This window comes from Littorina saxatilis, linkage group LG7 (genome assembly GCF_037325665.1).
Source record: "Littorina saxatilis isolate snail1 linkage group LG7, US_GU_Lsax_2.0, whole genome shotgun sequence".
Classification (NCBI taxonomy): Eukaryota; Metazoa; Mollusca; class Gastropoda; order Littorinimorpha; family Littorinidae; genus Littorina; species Littorina saxatilis.
Genome location: NC_090251.1, coordinates 20930415 through 20954903, shown reverse-complemented (window position 1 = coordinate 20954903; position 24489 = coordinate 20930415). Strand labels below are relative to the sequence as shown.

At 43.8% G+C, this 24489-nt stretch overlaps 1 protein-coding gene across 1 annotated transcript; it reads left to right on the top strand.

Annotated features, from left to right (window-relative positions):
- On the top strand, positions 1 to 24489 carry LOC138970886 (apoptosis inhibitor 5-like). The gene is made up of 13 exons (XM_070343462.1): positions 1 to 174; positions 751 to 912; positions 3751 to 3916; positions 5165 to 5325; positions 5750 to 5890; positions 6270 to 6335; positions 9312 to 9506; positions 9949 to 10121; positions 12102 to 12195; positions 18586 to 18705; positions 19063 to 19109; positions 20285 to 20412; positions 22131 to 24489. The coding sequence occupies exons 1-13, from the start codon at positions 106 to 108 to the stop codon at positions 22202 to 22204; spliced, it is 1596 nt and encodes a 531-aa protein (XP_070199563.1). The 5' UTR covers positions 1 to 105; the 3' UTR covers positions 22205 to 24489.

Below are 24489 nucleotides of genomic sequence, written 5' to 3'. Positions count from 1 at the left end.
ATTCATACCGGAAGTACCTAATTGCGTGCGTCGGACGCGGTCTTGGTATCAACGTTTTCCCGACATTAAAACACTCTCACTGCCAAAGAACGTCATTTTTGCAGGATGGCGTCTATCGAACAGCTTTACAAAGCATTTGGTGTTCTTGCTGACGCAAAGGACAAAGCTGGAGAGGTAAGATATATATGCTTGTGTAGTCGACGCAATCTCCGAACTCGTAGCAATCGTTCACTTCTCCTGGTAGTGGTGTTCAAAGACAAGCACGAGACCTGTAGAATGGTCTACAGAGATTTCAAATAGTCGGTGATGTTGAAATTTAGTGTAAAAGTGAACTTTTGCGTTGTAAATTCGTGCAGAAGGGGTCGAAAGTGGGTGCTTTCCCTGTAAGTGCACTTCCTGTAGCTATGCCAAACTGCCCGGCTTCACAGTTCGATTCATCCATGTTTGTTTTGTCTGAAAGAGAAATGAATGAATCAACACTTCCCCAAAAAACATGAAGGTGATTGATGCAGTGGTACTTTAACTTGCTATTATGCTAAGGAGAGTTGTGGAAGTGTGAAAAGGCTCACTGATTCGCGGGTCGCGTGCGCGGTACCACATTTTACTTGCCGATGATTCGCTTAGTCACTGAGCCTTTGCAGAAAAATGTGTGTTTTTTCTTTGGAAAAAATGTTTCTTTTGATGTTTGTAAATTGTATTCTTTTGATCGGTCTGAAAGTGAAATGGCTCTATCTGTTTTGTTATTTGCAGCACGAGGCCGAGTACCGCTTGTTCATGGAAGCTGTGAAAGGAAATCCAGGAGAGAAGCGCCTGGCATCTCAGTTCATGACGCGTTTCTTCAAACACTTTCCAGGCCTGGCCCGCGAAACCATCAATGCTCTCTTTGACCTTTGTGAGGATGCAGATGTGATGGTGAGTTCTCATGTTACTGTTAGTTTCATATATAAAATTAATTTGGCATGGTTAAAGACTTGGCAGTAGTGTTTTTTAAATTATATAAACAGGCACAATTGCCTAGTAGACAAGTGGCTGGCTTTCAATGGTGAGTTAAAGGCACAGTCAGCCTCCCGTAAACCATCACAGACATAAAGGCTTTTACACACAGTACAAACACCCTTTCATTTAAACACTGACCGCTTGAGAACATCCTAGGTGCCCTCCGTAAAGAGCGAGCAATTTTCATGAAGAATTTATTTTTGCGTGGTTTATCTTACCCCTGAGCCATCGTGAACTTGTGTGATCCAGTTTCCTTTTTTTTCACAATTTAGTCATCAGTTTGTGATTTCAATGCGACTCGCTGTAAGCTTATCTGAATCTAAAACGCAACAAACAGCTGCGAGTCACACGAACTAGAGCGGTGGCGGTTGACCGTTCAGAGGAACTGGCGCTATGCAGAATTGTCGTCTGCTACGAGAAAGACGTTTTGCGTGACACGTTTCCGGGCTTTTCTTTTTTTCAAACTTTCAAAACTTCGAATTGTACTGATCTTGTCTTGATGAAAAAAGATTTCTTTTTGTGATTTAAGAATGTTTGTGAAACAAGCTGTCAATTTATTATTTAGAATTTAAATTATAGGTCTAGCGCCAAAACCAGGCGCCCGATTGTGATACCGAACAATCCGGCTGGCCACTCAAAAATTAATTCTTTGAAATTTGCTCGCTCTTTACGTAGGGCACCTAGGATCTTCTCAAGCGGTGAGTGTTTAAACAAAAAGGGTGTTTGTACTGTGTGTAAAAGCCTGACAGTATCTGTGATGGTTTACGGGAGGCTTAGTGTGCCCTTAAGGGTGGAGATTTTTCTGATCTCCCAGGTTAACTTACGTGTCCTTATCACCCTTTAGGCTTTATGTGTACATGCAAGCACAAAACCAAGTGCGCATGGAAAAGATCTAATCCATGTCAGAGTTTGATGGATTATAGAAACACAAAAATACCAAGCATGCATCCATCGAAATAGGCTGCCTAAATGGCAGGTTAAAAACGGTCATACAAATGGTCAAGGCCATGGAGGTGACACCAATGAGTGTGACATGCAAGAACAAATTTCAATGTTATTACAAGCTGACAATTTCCTGACAATTTACTAGGTATGGTCATGCTAAACTTCTACGAAAAATGTTTTCCACACTTGAGCCATCGTTTAGATGTATTTACAAAAATAATATCAATGTTCAAACATAACATGACGCCATCACAATTTCAGATTCAGACAATTTAATGATCCAAGAACAAACAAAAAGAAATGTTGGTGGTGTTTCTTTATTGCTAGGCCACACATCCATCAATACAAACAAGATAAGCAGGTAAGAATCTCTAATTGGGTCAAATACCTGAGCTTGAAATTGCTTAAACATAACACGACACCAAAACACTAAGTCAAAATGCAGCATGGAGTTCAAAGACAAAATACCATCAATACTAAGTCCAAAACAGAAAACATAGATAATGTTTGTGTGTCTCCAAAATATCATAATGAAAATACTAATACTAATTATAGTCATCAAATTAAATCAATAATAGAGCCGTCCTTCACTGGATGCTGCGTAATACCCGAAAATGCCAAAAATTAAACCAAGAACACACTCAAATCAATCATTTTGGCATTAAATAATAATAAAACATTGTTACATACATTATTTCCTTTGGCAAAAAAAAACAAGTCGCGTAAGGCGAAATTACTACATTTAGTCAAGCTGTGGAACTCACAGAATGAAACTGAACGTAGTCCGCCGCTAGTGCAAAAGGCAGTGAAAGTGACGAGCCTGTTTGGCGCGGTTGCGCTGTGCTTCATAGCACGCTTTACTGTACCTCTCTTCGTTTTAACTTTCTGAGCGTGTTTTTTAATCCAAACATATATCTATATGTTTTTGGAATCAGGAATCGACAAGGAATAAGATGAAAGTGTTTTTAAATTGATTTCAAAAATTTCATTTTGATCATAATTTTTATATTTTTAATTGTTTTAATCCAAATATAACATATTTATATGTTTTTGGAATCAGGAAATGATGAAGAATAAGATGAACGTAAATTTGGATCGTTTTATAATTTATTTATTTTTTAACAATTTTCAGATTTTTAATGACCAACGTCATTAATTAATTTTTAAGCCACCAAGCTGAAATGCAATACCGAAGTCCGGCCTTCGTCGAAGATTGCTTGGCCAAAATTTCAATCAATTTGATTGAAAAATGAGGGTGTGACAGTGCCGCCTCAACTTTTACAAAAAGCCGGATATGACGTCATCAAAGACATTTATCGAAAAAAAGAAAAATGTCCGGGGATATCATTCCCAGCAACTCTCATGTCAAATTTCATAAAGATCGGTCCAGTAGTTTAGTCTGAATCGCTCTACACACACACACGCACAGACAGACACACACACATGTATACACCACGACCCTCGTCTCGATTCTCGAGACAGTACTATGCTTAATATTTTGCTCATAAAAAGTGTTAAATGGCTCAAAATCACATTTGTATACATAAATGCATTGTAAGCTAAGGATATATTGCTATAGCTCACACAGCTGAGACTGCTGGACTAAAAAAATTACGTAAACACTGTGTCCTCCGTTATGATTGACACATGTAACAAGTCAAGTTTTTCACCTCACATACGCAAACATAAGTTTCAGAGCAAAAGTTTAAGAAGCAATGTTGTATTTATGGCATGTAAATGTTTTGGTATCTAAACTTAGTTGGATTTCTATTCAGATTACTAGAATACTCATATTTGTTGTGTCTTCAGATTCGCAAGCAAGCCATCAAGGACCTGCCATCTCTATGCAGAATATGTCCGCAGCACACAGCACAGATTGCAGAAGCTCTCAGTCAGCTGCTGTTGTCAGATGATGCTACCGAGTTGAGCGTCATCCAGTCCTCCCTGGTCTCACTCTTCACTATTAATGCCAAGGGTAGGAACAATTTCTTCTGCTTTATGGCTCAGCAAGGACTCGCCAATATACACTAAATCTTGAAGAAATGGAAAATAAAAAGTAAGAAAGTATAAGATGGTCTTATAAGATTTTAATGGAAGGGACTTTGAATCAGTTGAATTTGGCGCAAAGAAGATTTGTTTTCTTTGGTTTTGTTGATTGAGAAATGCTCAGGGATGAGATTCTTCCGCCAATTGGCGGAATTCCGCCCAAAAGTTCGTTCCCAGGACCATTTTTCTGAATCGTCTAAATCCGTTGAGAAAAAATGGGGGGGGGTAGAGTAGTTGTTGTGGTTCCATTGGATTCGATCTGTAAAGTCCTACCTACAACCCTAAAGTCGATTTTCCAGATCAAATCTCCGATAAAATAATGACAACATAACCTCCGTATCGAAGGAAGTGGACCTTCAACCCGAATATGAACTTTCCATTTGGGACTAAGTTTCCCTTTCACCGAGTGTCTTCATTCCAAAAATTCATAAACGGGCTGATTCAGCTGTCGGCTTTAGCCTGCTTAACAAAGATGGCGTCGGTAAGAACATTGACGGAAAGCGAACATGTTTTGGCGTCGGAGATCGACCAGGGTGTGAAGAATAAGTGGGTTCCGAAATGGCAGGAAGAAATCGTCACGTCTGAACTACGCGGGAGAAAACTGTCGCTCCGACTTGGAGATTCTATTAAAAAGTTGACTGTTCCGGGAAAGGCTAGATGCACGTGGTGTAATTTTGATCTCAGCTACAAATCCTTGTTTCTACACACGTGTATGTGAAGTTGTACTTGTAATTGTACGATTTTAAATTGGAGAGATGTGCATGAATTAATTATAGTGTACTGGCTTTCGTCTTCAGAGCTGCAATTGTGGCCGCAGTTTACTTCCCTCTAAACTATTAGTACTTCAGCTAACATATGGCACTCAAGCAATTTATTTAGGTCCAGTTCTTTTATCAATACCTTACGAGCACCATTGGTCATTGTGCAAGTAAATTGTGCCGTTTCTAAAATTTGTGAAAATTCCTGAGCTAAAGTTACTTAAATTTTGCACATATGATTGACAAAATGTTGTATGCTTCTACTGCTCGGACTCATTTCCAAGTCTTTTTGTATGGTCAAAGTGTCAAAAAATCTTCAGCTGAATGCTGTTTGACAGTATTTTACCCTTTCTGCTGTGTTAGTAGATTCAAAGGTGATGTTTGCTGACGTTTAGTTTTGTTTTGTCCATGTGCTTCAGGCGTCCTGGAGGGGATGTTTCAGTACATTCTTGCAGAGCATGAGGACGATGACAACCTGAGAGAGAAGGTGCTTAAGTTCCTCACCCAGAAGCTGAAGACGCTGCCTGATGACACTGTAGACAAAGATGCAGAAGACTTTGTAGTCGCTCAGTGCAAGAAGGTGAGTACAGGCAGTCTTGGAATGCATGATTAAACATTTCTCTTAGTGTTCTGAAGTGGGTTACTGACACGTCATTAATAATCCAAGTATCAGTAAGTGGGGAGTGGATAGATTGTGGGGAAGGGAGAAACGTTTTGAACGCATTAAATCTGTAACCTGTTTCAGTGCCGGTTCCAAGTTCTGAGAGTCATACACGCTGTAGACCTTTCTTGTGTCTTGTTACTGAGAATGTTTACTGATGGTTAAGAAAAGTACCTGATAGATTATGATTGAAGTTTTGTATGAGATAAAGGTACAGCCTTCTAAGACTTCTAAGGTAAGAACCATCTGAGAGATTTTTGTAAATATACACAATCGTATTCAAGGAAATTGGTGTTCCAGTGTAATTGCTTTAGGAGAGACAATAATGTGGGCGTGTTGACAGGTGTTACTGGATGTGACGAAGGATGAGTTCCTGGCGGTGATGGACATACTGCGCAGCCTCAAGACCATGAGCACCGTGCAGGGGAGACAACAGCTGGTGGAGATTGTCACAGAGCAGGCTGAACTGGACCAGCCCCTTGAGGTCACTATCATGGCTTTCATCACTCCTTGTTCAACTCTCATTGTTTGGACCTAACTTGTCATTTTTGTATAAACTTATTTGGTTGTGATCAGCATTATAGATAAAATAAACCTAAATGTGGATTGCGTTAGGTGTCTTCACTGTAGGTTTATTTTTAATGATTCGCTAGTGGTTTTCTGTAGAACTGATGGGACTTTTTCTGCTTGCTTCAGACTTAAATTTTGTCTTCTGTGTCCTACCAAATTTTAAGAGACCAGGTGACCATGAACTTTCTGACATGGAAACACTGATTCTGTGACATAATGAAAATTGGAAATGATTATCTGAGGCTAAAAAGTGTGTGTTTGGTAAAACTTCATGTGGTTTGCATTCATCGCAGGCGACAGATGCAGACTGTGTGGACCGACTACTACAGTGTATGAGAACTGCTGCACCTCTCTTCTCTGTGAGTACTTTTTCCTCACTGGGAACAGCAAACATATCCTGTATCAACATTTAGTTCCTAGTTTTAATGCCACATCTTTCTGATACATGTGCAATTTTCTTTTTCACAGTGGTGAGCATGTCCATAGTCTTAAGCAGGGGTGGGAGTTCTTCCGTCCCAGGAAGAATTTTGGCAATTTTTTTGTGGTACCTTTTTTTGTTAATCCCTGGCAGTTGTTGTTTACACTGTGTTTGTGGTTGTGCCAGGTCAGTCAACTTTCACCATGTCCCAGACTGTTCTCAATAAGGTTTGAGTGACATGTAGGGGGCAGCAATGTCATGTCATCCTAGGGAAATGTGGCATCTTAGTTACTATCTATTTGAAAACTCGGCTCACCCACATCTGTATATACCCCTCTTGCAGGGATTCAGAGACCTTCAGTGGTGTGGTAGAGAAAACTTGCATTCCTGATCTATGAACCAGTGGTATTTTGCTTCAGATACATTGAGTCCTTCAGAAAGTTAGCAAGTGAAACAAACTTAATTAAAACATATTTCTCTTTTAATTCAAGCTATGATTCAACAATCATTTTAGAATATAACTCCTGCAATGATGAATTGAAAAGCAGCATCAGAAGACTGTGTATAGCATTGAGGGCCCCAAAGGGGGGGTATCATCACGATCACGGGAAGGAAAATTTTAGCTTTCACGATCACAGTTACCTTGATTTTTGTTTTCACGATCACAAACACCTTGACGAATAGAGGATCATAGAGTGATACAGCTGTGAAAAATGTACGTTGAAAATAAAATGCTTTGCAATAATGCCCATCACGATCACGAAAACAAATGACGATCACGATCACAAGACTTGATTTTTTTGGAAGTCCCATCACGATTACAGAAATAGAAATTTCGGCAATCACGGTCACAGAAAGGTCAAAAAACGCCCATCACGATCACGATTTTAAACCCTTTGGGGCCCTCAGCATTAGCAAAGGATATAACTCTGGGGATTTCTGTTTTTGTCTAAACCTTCTTCTTTTTTGACTCACATGCGAAGCAAAAGTGAGTCTATGTACTCACCCGAGTCGTCCGTCCGTCCGTCCGTCCGTCCCGGCGTCCGTCCGTCCGAAAAACTTTAACGTTGGATATTTCTTCGACACTATTAAGTCTATCAACACCTGATGTGGCCTGATGGTGTATGGTTACAAGATCTCAAAAAACATGTGCGGCAACTTGACCTCACTTCAAGTTCAAGGTCACAGGGGCCGTAATTGTTGTCTTAAAAACTACCATTTTTCACATTTTCGCATTTTTTTCTGAAGTTATCGAGAATGGCAACCTTAGCTATGTATGCTATACAGGGCAATGTAAGCCCTATCTTTGGACACCAGTTTGGTTGACCTTGCTTCAAGGTCAAGGTCGCAAGGGTCCTTTAAAGTTGGATTGTATACATATTTTGAAGTGACCTTGACCCTGAACTATGGAAGATAACTGTTTCAAACTTAAAAATTATGTGGGGCACATGTTATGCTTTCATCATGAGACACATTTGGTCACATATGATCAAGGTCAAGGTCACTTTGACCCTTATGAAATGTGACCAAAATAAGGTAGTGAACCGTTAAAAGTGACCATATCTCATGGTAGAAAGACCCAATAAGCACCATTGTACTTCCTATGTCTTGAATTAACAGCTTTGTGTTGCATGACCTTGGATGACCTTGACCTTGGGTCAAGGTCACATGTATTTTGGTAGGAAAAATGTGTAAAGCAGTTCTTAGTGTATGATGTCATTGCTAGGTTTAGTTATTTGACCTTGACCCTGAAGGTCAAGGTCATTTAAAGGTCAAGCATGTGAGTCGTATGGGCTTTGCCCTTCTTGTTTAATTTTGTGCAGCTCCAGTTTTAAGTTTTTGTTTAAGCAAGGAGAGGCTTCTAAAACCCTTCTTGAAATTTGTGTGTCATAATGGCAGTTGATGCGTAGTGTTGTGGTTTGTTGGAGTGCGCCGTGCGGCCCAACACATACGTCTTCAGCACTCGAGGTTTCTGTCAGGGTTACCTCACCCTTAGCTCATGGCCCAAGGACCTGCCCTGTGAGCACAAGGTTGGTCCATATTAGTCTGGCCTCTACCCTTCGGCCTGTCCAGCTTGGGAAGCCCTGCCAGGAGTTTACACTCCCGCTGGCATAGCTCTTAGGGTCACCGAGACACGCAAACCACCACACCACGTTAAGGCATGGGCCATGTGGTGGCTTGAAATTTGTTTACCACTTGTTTTTGTAGACCCCCTAGCAAGCGTGATACAACCAAACATCTTCAAGTATAGAGATGTTTGATTTTGTGCATTCAACCCCCCCCCCCCCATTTTTTTTTTCTTTTCTGTTTGCTGTTTTCAGTTTTAAAGCCAGGAGAGGCACAGATAGCCCCTCATGAAATGCTAAAATTCATTTTCAACTAGTCAGTTACAAATACCTTCAAGTTTACAAGATTTATATAGTATGCATCTCCAAAAAGCTTGTTTGTTCTAAGATTTAGAGTCAGGAGAGGCCACCTAAACCCTCCCTAAAATGCTAAAATTCATTTTTTGGCTGGGGACGCTGCCCCCCTAGACCCCCCCCCAGCTAGGGCGCTGCCCCTGCACCCTGCCAGGGCCTTAGCAGCCCATGGACCCAGGCCTTCCAAAATTTTCAGTCCTGGCAACATTTTGGGCACCCATGCTTCTTCATTTTTCCTTGACATAGACAAACATTGAATCCGGATAAATGAAAGCAATGCACACTGTAGTGATTGATCGACCGTCGCTATCTCCTCTTTGTGTTTTTGAAGGCAGGAAATGAAGCGAACATTGAGGACATGAACAGTGGAATTCAACAAATTATTCATGACCGACTGACTAGTTGAGTTTTACGTCCTCTTAGAACCAATTGGTCTATTTTGGGACAGGTAGGGGTAGTACACTATGAACATTATTCATGCATCTTTGTGTGTGCAGAAAAACGTGCACTCCAAGGCATTTGCGACGTACGTGTGTGAGCAAGCTATGCCAGTGCTGGACAAGCTGGCCAGTCCGGACCCCGACACCAACGTGCAGCTGGACCTTCTCAAGCTATTCGCAGAGCTCTCGGAACACGCCGGTGATCTCGACAACCAGGAGGCGTGTGTGGAGAAAGTCTACAACAGACTGCTGGTAGGCTTTTGTCATCTCATTCTGCTCTGTGCAGCACTGCTTGCAAGTGTTCTGTGTAATGACTTGTAACAGTCATGATACAACAGACTGCTGGTAGGCCTTGTCACCTCAATCTCCCCTGTGCAGCCCTGCTTGCAGTGTTCTGTGTAATGACTTGTAACAGCCATGATTAATTCTTTAAATATGTGTTTACATGTATGTAAGCGCATGTGTCTCAGTGCTTTGGGTGAAACCAATTCAGAAAGTATGTATTTGCCAAAATGTATACCTCTGTATATATGCTACTCAACAGACAACAGAATTGTTTACATTGTAAACTTTAATTAAGAATGAATTCTTTTGAATGAGGTAGTTCTTTGCTTGAATGCCCATGTATCCTAACAGAAGAAAAATGTGTGCCCTGGTCAGTGACATTGAATTTTCTTTGGTTTTGTGTTTCCAGGAGTACATGCCACTTCCTCCAGAGAATGAGGAGCTGTCATCGACAGAGGAACCCAAGCTGAAGTTCTCCTTTGTGGAGTGCCTGATGTTCGCCTTCCACCAGATGGCGCGTCGCTGTTCACCATTCCTGTCCGATGAAGCTAACGCAGAGCGACTAAAAGATTTCAAGTTGAGGTCAGTTTGGGACTCCTTTCTTGAAGCACCTCCCATATTTCAGTGTTGCTGCGACTCCAACCTGTGTTTTACACTTTAGAGCAGGGTTCGTACAGGTCATGGAAAACCTGGAAAGTCATGGAATTTGATTTTTAATTTTCCAGGCCTGGAAAGTCATGGAATTTCAATTCAAGCCATGGAAAGTCATGGAATTTAACAAAAATAAGAAAGAAAAAAAAATTAACCTTTAGCACGCCAGCGGCGATTTTCGTCGCCCAGCCATTCCCCCCCCCTTTGCCAGCCAGCGGCGATTTGCGTCGCCAGCACAAGGCTTGTTCGTATGACCAACTTCTCGTTCGTATTTGCATACGAGAATAACGGTATTTTTAACGGCACTTGAGCCAAAGCGAGGCTCACTTCCTTCCGTTATCTCGTCGTGTCGTCTGCGCTGCATTTGAGTCGGTTTCGTCGAAGTTTTCTGCTTTTGTTTTTGCATCGATAAAGTACTTTAGCGCTTCGACAAGCAAGATGGAGGATGATGAGTTTGAAACTTTCTTTTGAGTTGTTTCTTGACAACAAAAAGTATGCGGAATTGGAACGAATTACCGAGGAAGATCTTTGCAATGAACTGTGTATCGCGGTGAAAAAAATGACAGTTCGTCAAGTCACAGTGACGGTTACGAAACGGAATTTACGAAAGTGCAGATGGATACAAACAGTGGCTGGTCCAGTTTACAGGGCCTAGCATTGTAAGCCGTTCGGCGTACTTTACGCCGAAATAACATCTCCAGTACGCGGAACTCGATTTGGTGTACGCCGAAATGCAAAAACCTGTTATTCCCAAACGGTAAACCCCAACAGTCCCAGCTTTTGTTTTGTGTGCCGTTCGGTTCAATTCTCAATCGGTTTGACAGTTTGCTTGAGCACGCACTTCCTCTGGCATCACGCGAGCATGCTTTGTGCCGGTGTTTTGTGGCTCCAGACTTGAAATAATGTCTCGAAGCGACATTGTTGAACGTGGTAAGCCATTCAGTGACAAAGAATCCAGGTATTCCTGGAAGTGGGAATGGCTGGATTTCGTTCCGAAGGCGGAAGGCAAGTCAGAAGAAGTAATGTGCCAATACGGACTATGGCTCCGAAAGGTTGCTATTTCTGGCAAAGCATACTTTTTAACAACTTCAGTTTGTTCTCTGTGTGTTTTCAACATTTTCAACTTAAGCAAAGGAGGGACATGATTTATGCCTGAGACTGTGTATAGTTTTCAACAACTTTAAGACAAGGAGTGACATTGCTGACATTGAGTGACATTGTGTTTGTTTGAAGAAGGTAAGCACTTTTAGGCCAAATAACACAAGATTGTCAGTTTTCTTGTTTTCTGTCTGTGTTTTGCTTGTTGGTGAAGGCATAATTTAGTTGCTGAATCTTCTTTGGGGGGGGTCATTTTAGGTAAAAAAATCTAAAAAAAATCTTCAAATTCGGGGGGTTTCGCCCCCCGAACCCCACTGGGGGCCTCCTGCGGCCCCCAGACCCCCGCCTTTGTAAGCTGAACTCACTTTTTTCAACGCTAGGCCCTGAGTTTAGTGAAATGACAAGACCAGCAAACATTATCGATAATCTGACTGCGTAGCAAATGCTTGACTTGCTTGTCGAAGAGACACTGTGTAGAAACTGACTCAAATTCAGTGCAAATCAAGCCTGTGTCAAAACTGGCAGTGACAAGACATAAAAAGTTTGCGTGTTTGGAAATGGCGACCTGTGGATCTAGTCATGGAAAATGTTATAGAGGCTCATGGAAAGTCATGGAAAATTCATGGAATTTTGTTTCTAAAAACCAGTGGGGACCCTGTTAGAGAGAGTATCTTCCAAATATGACGCGATGGGCCTGATTTATAGTACGGCATGTAAACCAAATGCAGTATGCGGAGAAAGTGTTTAAATCTGACTTTTTCTTTTATTATTGTGACATGCAGAGGTCTTAAAAAGCGGAAATTGTTGTTGCAGACTGCAGTACTTTGCCCGTGGTGTTCAGGTGTACATCAAACAGCTGAGGGCAGCACTGCAGGGCAAGTCAGGCGATGCTCTCAGAACAGACGAGGTAGGTGTACTCCATGTACTTTTGCATGTGTATTCAGCAGACATGGGGAGTGGCAGCCTAACGGCGAATTTTTGCCAAAATGAAATTGCCTTCCCACGGGGCAAAAATTTGTCAAGGAAAATAAAACTCTGGGTCCAAAAAAAATAACACCGTTTTTTCTGAGCGAATAAGCCGTCTTGCTAGTAGATAGCCGTCCGCTCCAGTTGGGTAGCGATGTGTAGTATATAGTCACTAAGTGGGTACGGAAGAGCTGAACACAAAACTGTGTTGCACATGCTTTTCTTCTTCCGGGTTTGTTTTCTTTCAAAATGGCATTGTCATGGGTAGTGCACACAGAGATATAGACTAGAGCCCCCAAGTACTGTTCACGCAGACACTTGCTGCAGCTAGTTGCCACATAATAGCTGTAGTCTCGGAAATTCTACCCCAACAATGCGGCCCTGGGTGGCGTTGGATCAAAAATCGAAGAATTGGTCGGCACCCACCGTATTTTAGTTGGTATGTTCCCAAATTTTCGTGAACTTCCATCCACAACTGTAGCCTGAGTTAGGGCACAAAGATTCCTTCTTTATCATGTATTATCGGCATGAACATTTCTCAAGTCGATTACAGTATAGCGTTCGTGGGATACCCCCCCGTGTTTTTATTTCATTTAGTTAGTTTGGGTTGTTGCTATTGACTTTGAAACTGACACTCCGGCGGAAACGCCGGTAACGCATGCGCAGAGACGAGCAAGCATGGGGAATCTCCTGTTCTAAAAATAACCAACACTGGTAGCTGCTGACCTTCTACCAGACTGGCATGAATACCAGAGGAAAATAAATAATTACCGGGCGGTATAAACAAATACTGGGCGGTAGTTAAACGACAGTTTGACTTTGTCAGACACAATTTTACAGACTTTTCAAGAATATGAGCCCAGGTATGGCACACTTTGCATCTTATCTCTGCTGGTTGAAAGAAAGAAATTAGCTGACATGACCTTTATGTATTAGGAAGAACCTTTTCAGAAACTGTGCGACGGTTAGCGAGTTTGAAGATGGAAGGGGGAGAATGTGATCTTACCACAATACTTTGAACCAACAGTCCATGTGTTGTTTTTACAGTAAGACTATAAAACAACAGAATACACACACACAGAAACACACACTGACCTGAGAGACAGCTAAAGAGACGAGAATCTTGACGCTTTTAATGATTTTTTTGTTAAGGAATTAAGACTTGCATTAAATTACATATTCTTACTCCGAGTCACATATTAGCATTGACGCAGTCGAGATGCTAGGTAGACTGAAAAACGCTATCCCGTCTATAGTATAAGGGAAGCAACCCAAGCAAAAAAGTAGCAAGCTTGCTACCCTGGGTTGCCTCCCGTAGCGTGCATCACGCCACAGATCTCGTACCCGATACGAGACACCCTCATTCGACATCTTTCAGCCAGAGAGACAGGTCGTGCTTGATTTCGCTCCTAGGCCGGTTTTGCTGTCTGCTTGACACCTACCGGCCTCGGCTCCCCGTCTGCTCATAGCTGTTTCTAGCGGTGAGATTGTTCCTGCACTCCCTGCTCCTCCCGGCTTTTCCGGTTCGGTTCCCGCTGCTTCCGTTGTGTCGCCGGTGAATTTCGAATACGGTGGTTCTCCTGGGCATACAGGCTTTTTGCCTCTGTTGGGACAGCAGCAGCCACCCACTTCGGTGGTGGCCGCTAGCTCCTCTCTTCAGCTGCCTTCGGTTGTTGGTGACTCTCATCTTCCTCTTAGTCAGGGGTGCGAGTTTCATCGATGGCCAACAGGATGGGCGTTTGGCTTACGGCCTTCCCTCGCAGCGTCATTTGTCGGGTTCTTTTGGCTATGAGCCGTCCCCTTCAGGTGGCGTTTCGGACTTCGGGTCCGTGTGCGAGGAGCAGCTGCCTTCGGCGGCTCTGGCCAGCTTCCGAATTTACGTCAGCAGTCGTTCGCGGCAGCCGCTTCCAGCTCCGGCCGGAAGTAGAGGTTCACTTGCTAGTGCACAGACTACTGTCACGTCTGGTTCGAGCCTTGTCCTATGACAGCGGTCGCCCGCGACAGCTGTTCTTCCGGTTCCGACCGGAAGTGTAGGTTCACTGGTTAGTGCACAGGCTACTGTCACGTCCGGTTCGAGCCTTGCCTTACGTCGGCAGTCGTACGCGACAGCGGCACTTCCGGTTCACGGAAGTAGTGCCTCGTTGGAAGGTGGACAAATAATGATCCCATCCTGCTTGAGCTGCGCTATACGTAAGCAGTCGTTCGCGACAGCTTCTCTTCCGGCTCCGGCTGGAAATGTTAGTTCATCGGTGTGTGGGCAGCCCATGGCCCTTTCCGGTTTGAGCCTTGCCCTTTGCACGGCAGCCATTTCCGGCAGCTTCGCTTCCGGCCTTGGCAGGAGGGTAGGTCAAGCGGGTAGTGCACAGGTTACTGTCACTTCCGGTTCTGGCCTACGGCCTACCTTTGGGTTCCGAGCTTCAGCTCGTAGGTGGCTCAGCACCAGCTTTGGCATAGCGCTGCTGTTGCTGCCGCACTTCCGGCTCCTCCCGGATTTTCCGGTTCAGTTCCCGCTGCTTCCGTTTGGTCGCCGGTGAATTTCGAACAAGGCTTGCCCTATGGGCATACAGGCTTCTTGCCTCTGTTGGGACAGCAGCATCCACACACTCCGGTGGTGGCCGCTAGCTCCTCTCTCCCACTTTCCTTGGTTTTTGATTCCTCTCATCCTCCCCTCAGTTAGGGAATGAGCACAATCGATTGCCAACAGGAAGGACTTCGGTTGGCAAAGAGGAAGCAGCTACTTCTGGTTTGAAGAATCGCCCTTTGTAGCTTTTCGCCTTTTCGCCGAGCCCCCCTCTTCGACAGGGGGTGGCCTCCGGCGTCGGTTTCGTTGCTGGTTCCTCAGGGTTCAGCTTCGGAGCCGGCATCGGAATGCCTTGCCGCTCCTGCGCAGGCTTCCTCCTTCGTGCCCTTAGCGGACCAGAGGAAGTTGCCTTGGCCAGGGTCGTCTCGTAGCCGCCTGTTGGCCTTTCCCCGTCCGCGTGCACCGTTTCCGGTCACGCCGGATCTTCTTTCGCTTCTTACGAAGCCGTTGAGGAAGGATTCGGTTCTGCCGCTCTATGGGCAGAATCTCCTATTCTCTGAGGAAGGGGGCTGACAACTTTTGGAACTCAGTTCCATTTCCGAGACTCTCCTGCGGGCGCTTTCTCGCGCTCTGGCAGATTCCTTGGCGCCCTTTCCCCTTAGTAAAGGGCAGGACGCGGAGGAAGTGTCTCACTCCTCTCCACACTTACAAGGGTGAACGAGGCACAGATGAGGCTGTCCTCTCTGCACTATTTCCATGCGGTCTTGTGCGGAAGGGACTTGTTTCTTGCCCACTCCCGGTTTTCTGAGGAGTCGACAAGGAACATTCTCAGTTCGTCATCCTTGGTGGACGGTCTCTCTCCGGCAGCCTGGCCTCTCATGCCAGAAGCAGGGGATTGAGACCAACAGAGAACAGCGGTTCCCTTCTTTTGAGCTTCAATTTGAAAGCAGCAAAAGCAGGCCGCTCCTAAGCAGGCTATACCTAAGCGGACTCAGCCTAAGCGGCCTACGTCCTCAGCTCAGGTGAGATTGTTTCTTTCACAGCCGTCATAGGTACGCTGGGTTTTCGAAACAACAGCCGGCCTTAGGGCTTCGGGGTTTTAGCCTCGGCGGGAGCAACAGCCATTTCATCCGTTGGAGGTGGTGGTTGTTGCTTTCCTTGTGCTTGTGGCTTCGGGCTTCGACATTCTTTCTCTTTCCCAGCGTATGGGTGCTGAGAGGTCGATTTCCGTTTAAAAGGGGGTTTCTGCCTTTGGGCTTCCCCGTTTTCTCTTGCCACGAGCTTCTGGACTCGGTCCAGGTTTGTCTTTCGCCGAGTCTGACTTTGTCTTTCTCTAGCGATCAGACGCGTTCTGGTGTTTCGTCCAAACTTAAGGTTCACTTGAGTTGGCCTCGGAGGTAACATTCAGATTTTCCTGAGGGTGCATTGTCTGGGCATTGCATGTTTGAGAAGTCATTCTTGGCTTGTCACTTTTTCTCAGGTTTTTTGGCTACTCCTCCCCTTTTTGGGCAGAGGTCTAGCTAATGTTCCAGTTTTCTCGGTGCTGGCCTCTAGGCCAGCATCTTTTTCGGCGGCTGAAACTTTTGGTTTCTTACTGTGCCTGTGTACTTTGAGTACTTTGGTGCAATGGCCGGCCTACGGGCAGCAAGGCTCTCGGCCTTAGCCTGTGTTATAGTCTCCTGCCTGTCGTGTTGCGACTTTGGCAATTGGTTCTTGTGACTGCGGATTTCGTCTCTTCCTCTTCTCCATCATGCTTGCTTGATGTGAGTTGGGACGATTTCTGCTGGGTTGGGCTTCCGGCCTGGTCACCCCCTTTTTCACTTGCAACTATGACTATTACTGAGAACTCTGGTCTCGGGAGGCTGACGGCTGGTTCGCTTCACGGTTTTCCGTATTTCTTACCAGCTTTGTCCTTTCTGTTTCGGGTTTTTTGATTCATTTTCAATTACCTACAAGCAGTCTGCTCTGCGATCACGCTGGCTTTTGTCATTTTGTTTCCGGTCTCCGGTCACATTAGGATTTGGCCACTGCGGGTCCGCATTTGCGGTGCTTATGCACTACCTTAGGTCGCTTCGTCCCCTTTTTTACCCCTCTCTCTGCTTTCGCAGGGATGGGCAGGGGACGACCGGTGACCGTCTCCCTTGAGTTTTGCTCATTGAGTTGGACCCTGGTACTTGATACTCAGGCGTCTCTCTCTTTCCGGTTTGGAGTTTGGTCACTCTTCCGGAGCTGACTGTTCTCTCAACGGCCTTTTGGGCCTCACTCCATCCCAAAGTTTTCTTACTTTGGCATGGTTGCCTTATGGTCTCCGTGAGGGTCGGTCCTTTTCAGGGCTTAGCCGGCAACCTTACGCACGGATCTTTTCCAGGCCATTAGCATTTCCTTCCATTTAAGGGGGGGGGGGGGGGCAGCTTGTCCTTCCCTCTACTTGGTCGGGTTTATCCAAGACTGGGGTCCTTTTCCGGACTGTTTTACGGTTCAGAAGATTGGAAGAAGTGCTGGGCACAGCTTACTGGCTCTCTGAGGTCGTCTTTCGCATTTCTTGCCTGAGAGACATCTCGGCTGTCAATCAGGGTGGTTCTCGGTCCGTTTCTGTCCTTTGGCAGTGGGCCAGTTCCTGGCAAGGGTTTAGAGTGAGTCAGTGGTTGCTTTCTCACGGGATCCTTTCCTGACTTTTGGCAGTGGGCCAGTTTCTTGGCAAGGGATTTTCTTGCCCTCCGCCTTGTCATAGCTTATGCTATCTTTCCCTCGGCTCGGCCCGAGCTCATTTCCAGGGCCTGGGCCTCCTCCTTGGCCTTTTTGGCCTATGGGGTTTGGATGATGTCCTGCGCACAGCTTCTGGCGCTAGGATTTTGTCTTATCAGGTTCTGCAGACATTGCTGCCCTCTGTCAGGATGGGTCTCGGCCTATTCCTTCCTTGGCGGCAGCTGGCTTTTGTCTCTCCAGAACTTTAGAGTGAGTTTGAACTTTTTGATCTTACCCACCACCTTGTTGGAGTTATCTGCTAATATGTGACTCGGAGTAAGAATATGTAATTTAATCGAAAATTTTTAATTAAATTTTCATTTGATTAATATACTTACCCGAGTCACATAGGTAATTCCCTCCCACCTTCCCCGCTTTTAGTTTCTTTGTATTCTAGAAGTCGAATGAGGGTGTCTCGTATCGGGTACGAGATCTGTGGCGTGATGCACGCTACGGGAGGCAACCCAGGGTAGCAAGCTTGCTACTTTTTTGCTTGGGTTGCTTCCCTTATACTATAGACGGGATAGCGTTTTTCAGTCTACCTAGCATCTCGACTGCGTCAATGCTAATATGTGACTCGGGTAAGTATATTAATCAAATGAAAATTTAATTAAAAATTTTCGATTCAACAAGAAAAGCTGATGAAAAATAGCTCCACTGCATAGTGGATGTTTTGGGTGAAACAGAAGGCGCTTTGAAACAATCATCAAGCTGATAAATGAAAGGAATTGGTTTAATTTGTACACAAACTTGAATTCCAAGACCCAGAATCTCAATACATGTACACATGGGTGAACAAAGCATAACAGAAGAGATGAAACTAACATCAATCAGAGAGACAGCCAGACAGAGATAGAGAGACAGACATAAAGAGACACAGGGAGAGGGTGAGAGACAGACAACAAGAGATCAACAGACCAGAGAAACCTACTGACCCTAGTCTGATGTTAACTCTACACTGTGTGAGTTGAGAACTTCAAGATATGTGGTTGATGCTCATTTCACAATATGAAATTGCTAGTTTATGATGTCAGGTTGTATGAAGGTTTGTGGTGGTGTTTGCAGAACAAGATCAAGGTGGTGGCTCTCAAGATCACGTCCAACATCAACACTCTAATCAAGGATCTGTTCCACAGCCCCCCAGCCTACAAGGCCACCATCACGCTCTCCTGGAAACCTGTCGCTGTAAGTTGCTCCTGTGTGGATCAAGGGACTTGGTGGGTGGGTGTTAGAGTGGGTGGGTGTTAGAGTGGGTGACATTCCAATTCATGTGAAAACACAGGTGATCATGTGGGGATTGTGAAGAAGGTGATTTGCTCTGTTTGACATACATACATTTGTTTAGTGTCACCTTGATACCGTTTACTACTGTGGCATCTCTATCATACGGGTGCGTACTTTTGTGTGGTACATCATCGTCAGTTTCAATTAAGCCTTTTCTTTTCGTCTGTTTTAGATCAAGTGTGTTTGAGTTTATATTCACGTTTTCCTCACTATATGTGCTTGTTGCTGTGTTTGCACATAAAAATGGTCTCGTTTCAGAGCAAGGCAACAGCAGCATCGGGCAGCACTGCACAAGCTGCCACAGGGTAAGTAACTGCCACACTCCAGCATCACATTCTGCTCACCTTATGTTTTGCAGTGCTCTTTTTTTACATTTAGTCAAGTTTTGACTAAATGTTTTAACATAGAGGGGGAATGGAGACGAGGGTCGTGGTGTATGTGTGTCTGTCTGTCTGTCTGTCTGTCTGTCTGTGCGTATGTGTGTGTAGAGCGATTCAGACCAAACTACTGGACTGATCTTTATGAAATTTGACATGAGAGTTCCTGGGAATTGATATCCCCGGACATTTTTTTCGTTTTTTCGATAAATACCTTTGATGACGTCATATCCGGCTTTTTGTAAAAGTTGAGGCGGCACTGTCACACCCTCATTTTTCAATCAAATTGATTGAAATTTTTGTAAAGCAATCTTCGACGAAGGTCAGACTTCGGTATTGCATTTCAGCTTGGTGGCTTAAAAATTAATTAATGACTTTGGTCATTAACAATCTGAAAATTGTAATTTTTTTTTATTTTTATATAAAACGATCCAAATTTACGTTCATCTTATTCTACATCATTTCCTGATTCCAAAAACATATAAATATGTTATATTTGGATTAAAAACAAGCTCTGAAAATTAAAAATATAAAAATTATGATCAAAATTAAATTTTCGAAATCGATTTAAAAACAATTTCATCTTATTCCTTGTCGGTTCCTGATTCCAAAAACATATAGATATTGGATTAAAAACACGCTCAGAAAGTTAAAACGAAGAGAGGTACAGAAAAGCGTGCTATGCAGCACAGCGAAACCACTACCGCGCTGAACAGGCTCGTCAGTTTCACTCCGTTTTACACAAGCGGCGGACTACGGTCATTGTGAAAAAATGCAGTGCGTTCAGTTTCATTCTGTGAGTTTCACAGCTTGACTAAATGTAGTAATTTTGCCTTACGCGACTTGTTGGTTTTTTTTACAGTAAAAGCAGATGATGGCACAAATGTCTCCCAGTTTGATAGATGTTGTTCAATTCTAAGATTCAGTGGCGGATGTCTTGATAGGTACAAGTGTATGGGTGTTTGGCTCAGTGACAGTTCTCTGAGATATAAGAGACTGTGCAGTTTGGCAAGCATGACGGATATCTTTAGAAACTGGGAGTCCGCAGTTAGAAGAGCGTTTTCTGGTTGCTGTTAGTAATTGTGGTGTCTTTATCTGATTAGGGAGAAGCGAATCACACCCATCACATACAGCTCAAACGGAGCAAGCGCAGCCAAGAAAGCCCACAAAGACGACCGTCAGCTCTACGCGCCACCCAGTGGAAAGTTCAGTGAAAAAGCTGGAACATTCAGTAAGTAGTGCTCTCATTTTACTCAGTGCTCAGTGCGCTTTTAAATTGCCTGTACACCAAGAAGATGGCTACTTAAAAGCAGGTGATGTACGTCCATCTTGTTTCTTAAAGTACATCACAAACCAAGAAGAAAACATGACCATGCTGCCACTTTCATGTTTGGTATACAGACCTGTCAAACCCCTTCCAAGGCCAACCTGTACTAATATGATTAAAAACTGTAATCAGGGCAACAATCCCTTACACACTCCCAAAAAATGAACACACGCAAACCTGAGTTCACACACAAGACTCGCGCGACATAAAAAAGAAGAAAGACCAGCTGGTAAATACTCAACATTTATTTTGTATTCATAAAACACATCTGATTTAGCATTAATAAATACATACAACTACTGTAAAATGCACCCACACAACTACTACTGTCCACTGACCAGGAAAAATCCCAGTCCAGTCTCACCTGATCACTTTTAGCTTAAATTTATAACACAGTCACACCCACACAACTTCTACTGTCCACCAGGAAAAATCACAGTCCAGTCTCACCAGATCACTTTAAGCTTAAATGTATAACACAGTTACACAACTTCTACTGTCCACCAGGAAAAATCACAGTCCAGTCTCTCCAGATCACTTTAAGCTTAAATGTATAACAGTCACACCCACACAACTACTTTGTACTACTGTTCACCAGGAAAAATCACAGTCCAGTCTCACTAGATCACTTCAAGTATGACACTTGTTGTAGGTAGCAGTAGCAGTAGCTGACTTTGCCGTGGCAAGCAGATTGACTGTGGTAATGGTTTCATGGCATTGGCTTGCGTCACATCTTCTTCCGTTGGAAGGCGGCTGTCTCGTTTCTGGAAATGTTGGTTCACAGGCTTGAACTGTTTCGAACGAATCAATGATTGTTTGTGTACCGCCGTTTCAAAATGCTGCTTCAAGTCGTAGTGACCAGAAGCAGCAACTTTCACTTTGATGAGCCACATGGCACGCACAAACTGTACTCCTTTCCCTTGTCCGATGATCGCACGACACCAAAGTACGTATTCTCCCACTCCGACATGTGCTGACCATGTCCGGCTTTCTTTTTTTTTCTTCGCTGGCCTCTCCATCTTCAGTTGTAGCACGAAAAGTGACGCGAATCGTTGTCTGTCGCTGAAGTAAGTTGTGAAAACAAAGACCAAATCTCGCGACACGGAAATAGCGGATTGGGCCACAGCGCCCTCTATGATACCTTCTGCGCATGCGCACAAGCTCAGTTACAGTCTTTTTCTGTTAGTTGTTGTCGTCTGCTAAACAGAAACGAATCTGATGATCGGTTTCGAATCTTTGTTCGAGTTTTGAATTTTCCCGTACAATTTGGTTTACCCGTACAGCTAGGCGTTGTACGCCGTACACACCAAAATTTGAGTAAATCCCGTACAAAATACGGGAAAACCGTACAGGTTGACAGGTCTGGGTATATGTACTAAGCAGAACAAGGCAACTCTTTGTTTTCTTTTTACCCATAGTGTGGAAAAAGATGCCCGAGTGATCATTATTGTGCTTGCAAGTTTTACTCCTTCAGATTGTATTTTCTCTATACAGGGAACTGACAGAGGTGACTGATGCTGAAATACTTTTCTTGAGGTGACAATGTCTATTAGTTATCTGGAAATGTAGCAGTACATGTACTTGTCTTTGTGGTAAAGTAAAATACCTGTGTTTTTTTGCAGATAGAGGAGGCGGTAGAGGAGGCAATCGGGGTGCTTTCCGTGGGCGACGGGGGAGAAACTTCAGACGATACTGAGCTGCCGCCTTTTGTTAACATCATACACAAAGAAAGACGTGCACTGTTCTCACAGTGTGTCTGGACCAGCAAGCTGTGGTACGGACTGTTTGCTGCAAAGGAATGCCTCAGTGAGCTAAGGTCCCCTGACGTCAGGCTTGTCTCTCTTGTCATCCAGACTGTGTCAAGGTTCCTACTTCGTCAACATGAAACATTTAATGTACATACTTGTATTGCTTTTATACTTCTTCTTTGTGTTGAAAAATGTTAGTGGTTACAGTGACAATCTGTTTCCTTGTGACATTCTTTTTAATGTACTTAGTAGTTAAATTGGCAAAAGCGCTCTTGCCTGGTTGGCTTTGTATTTGGTGTTCAGAGATTGCCTCAGGCATCACAGTGCATCATCTCGGTGCTGAAGTAACAGTTGTTCCTGTGAATAAAAGCTCTATTCAACGTGTCCATCAGAGCTACAGTAGACCAACTTTGTGGTGAACTTTTAGTTCAATACAGCGACTTGCAGCCATTGTGACTGTCGGTCAGAGTGCAGAATGGATTTCATTACTCAACAAGCAGCTGACTTGGCTTGAGGACTTTGTATTCAACCAGCTTCAGCCCTTACCTGCCTCATCAGACCTGGTTTCCCTGTGGCGGTCTTGTCTGCAGTGTCTGCAGGCTGGTTGTGGTCAGATGGTAAGTAATGGATCAGGCATGGCTGCCCTGTCTCAGGTTGGTGTGCATTGTCTTGCCTTGTCATGTGGTGCTGTCTCCACTCCGCTCTTATCCCATCCATGCTCCACAGGGGGCATTTTGAGTGGATCAGATTGAATAGGAAATGAGCTTTGCATCATAGAATTATCAAAGAAGGATGTTGGATTCCAACCAGATGCCCATTCTAAGGTCAGCACAGTCTCAAGGAAAGTTTAGTTGCAGAAAGTTTCAAACCTTAGAACACTATTTAGGATAAATACTGTGACAAATTCTTAACAAATTCCGAACAACGTGCATCAAATGACAAGGCAGGACTGTGCACGTGTTTTTTACATTATCAGTTCATGAGGAACCGAAGAAGAGACGAACGTTCAATTCCATGGTTGGTAAAAGGTATTTTTCTCTTCACTTGCTTGGAAAGACAGGCTGATCTGTGGTGGTGATGTTGGTGCCAGCGGTAAAGTTTGTGCCATAATGGATGCATCATCATGAGGACTTCATCATCAGCAGTGCACGTCCTGGTTTGTCTTGCTCGTATTGAATTCACCTTGGGGCCCTGCTGAAGGCACAATGTTTGGCAATGTTGAGTTTTTATTTTGAATGCATAAGACAAGAGTGATACCAGTTTGAACAGCAGGTGAGAGAATCAATATCGGCAGTATGTTATAACCCCATCAGGTTAGCTGTTGCTTCATCAAGATTTGGTTTATTGACATCAAAATATTTGAGGCAAATCATTTGTTTGTTTTTCTGCTCACATGAAACTGATGGTGTGACCCTATGGAAATGGTGAGGTATTCTCAGCACTCTTTTTACTCATTTTAATGTTCCTATTAAATAGGCCTTTTATTTCATTACGTAGGTGGGTGTTGTAGACTGTTCTATTGCAGCAGAGGAAGCAGGACAGACTTACCAAAAAAAGTGTTCACCTGCAGCAGGCGCAAAGTTAAATGGAAACTGTTATTTTGTCATAACGCATTTATTTTCTTGTGCTTCTCCTGTCAAAGCTCTTTGACGCCCTGTATCAATTTGTGCAACAACAAAAGTTGCAAAACACGCACACAGATACACAGCAAAAGCAGAACATAAAGAGTGGAGGGGAAACAGTCAAAGCAAACTTGTTGTTTTCTCGGAGAACGTACATTTTCTCAGCCGAGTATTTCTGTTCACTTTCCATTTTGGGTTTTTTGTCAGTAAAATATATTTTGATGAGAAACTGGTGATGCTGCAAAGGGTCGTTTTTGTGAAGTAATGAACCAGATAACTGCCTCCTCTGCTTGCTTAGGTCCATTAACATTTTTACAGGGCAACAACCTGCTTCTGCCCAGAAAAGCCCTTTATTTTGAAACCGGAAAAGGCTGTAAGTTCAAAGGTAACTGGTTTCTTGGCAGTTGTCAACTTACTGGTTGATGAACACGGGACAATTAAAATGCCTGTCACAGCTTACAGTGTTATTATAGTTCTGATGCTACTGTTGTACTATCACATGTTAAGTGTTTTACAGTGGTTAGGCCACATGCCATCCTCTTAATTGTGTAGTGTTTGATGCATGAAGTTATGACTTCTTTTATAGTCTGGAATAAATGAGAGAATTCTGA

What these genes read in the sequence shown, in the direction of transcription:
- LOC138970886 (XM_070343462.1), top strand. Translation starts at nt 106, where the DNA reads ATGGCGTCTATCGAACAGCTTTACAAAGCATTTGGTGTTCTTGCTGAC. An exon ending in CAAAGGACAAAGCTGGAGAG is followed by an intron (nt 175 to 750) that starts GTAAGATATATA and finishes TGTTATTTGCAG; the next exon opens with CACGAGGCCGAGTACCGCTT. An exon ending in TGAAAAAGCTGGAACATTCA is followed by an intron (nt 20,413 to 22,130) that starts GTAAGTAGTGCT and finishes GTTTTTTTGCAG; the next exon opens with ATAGAGGAGGCGGTAGAGGA.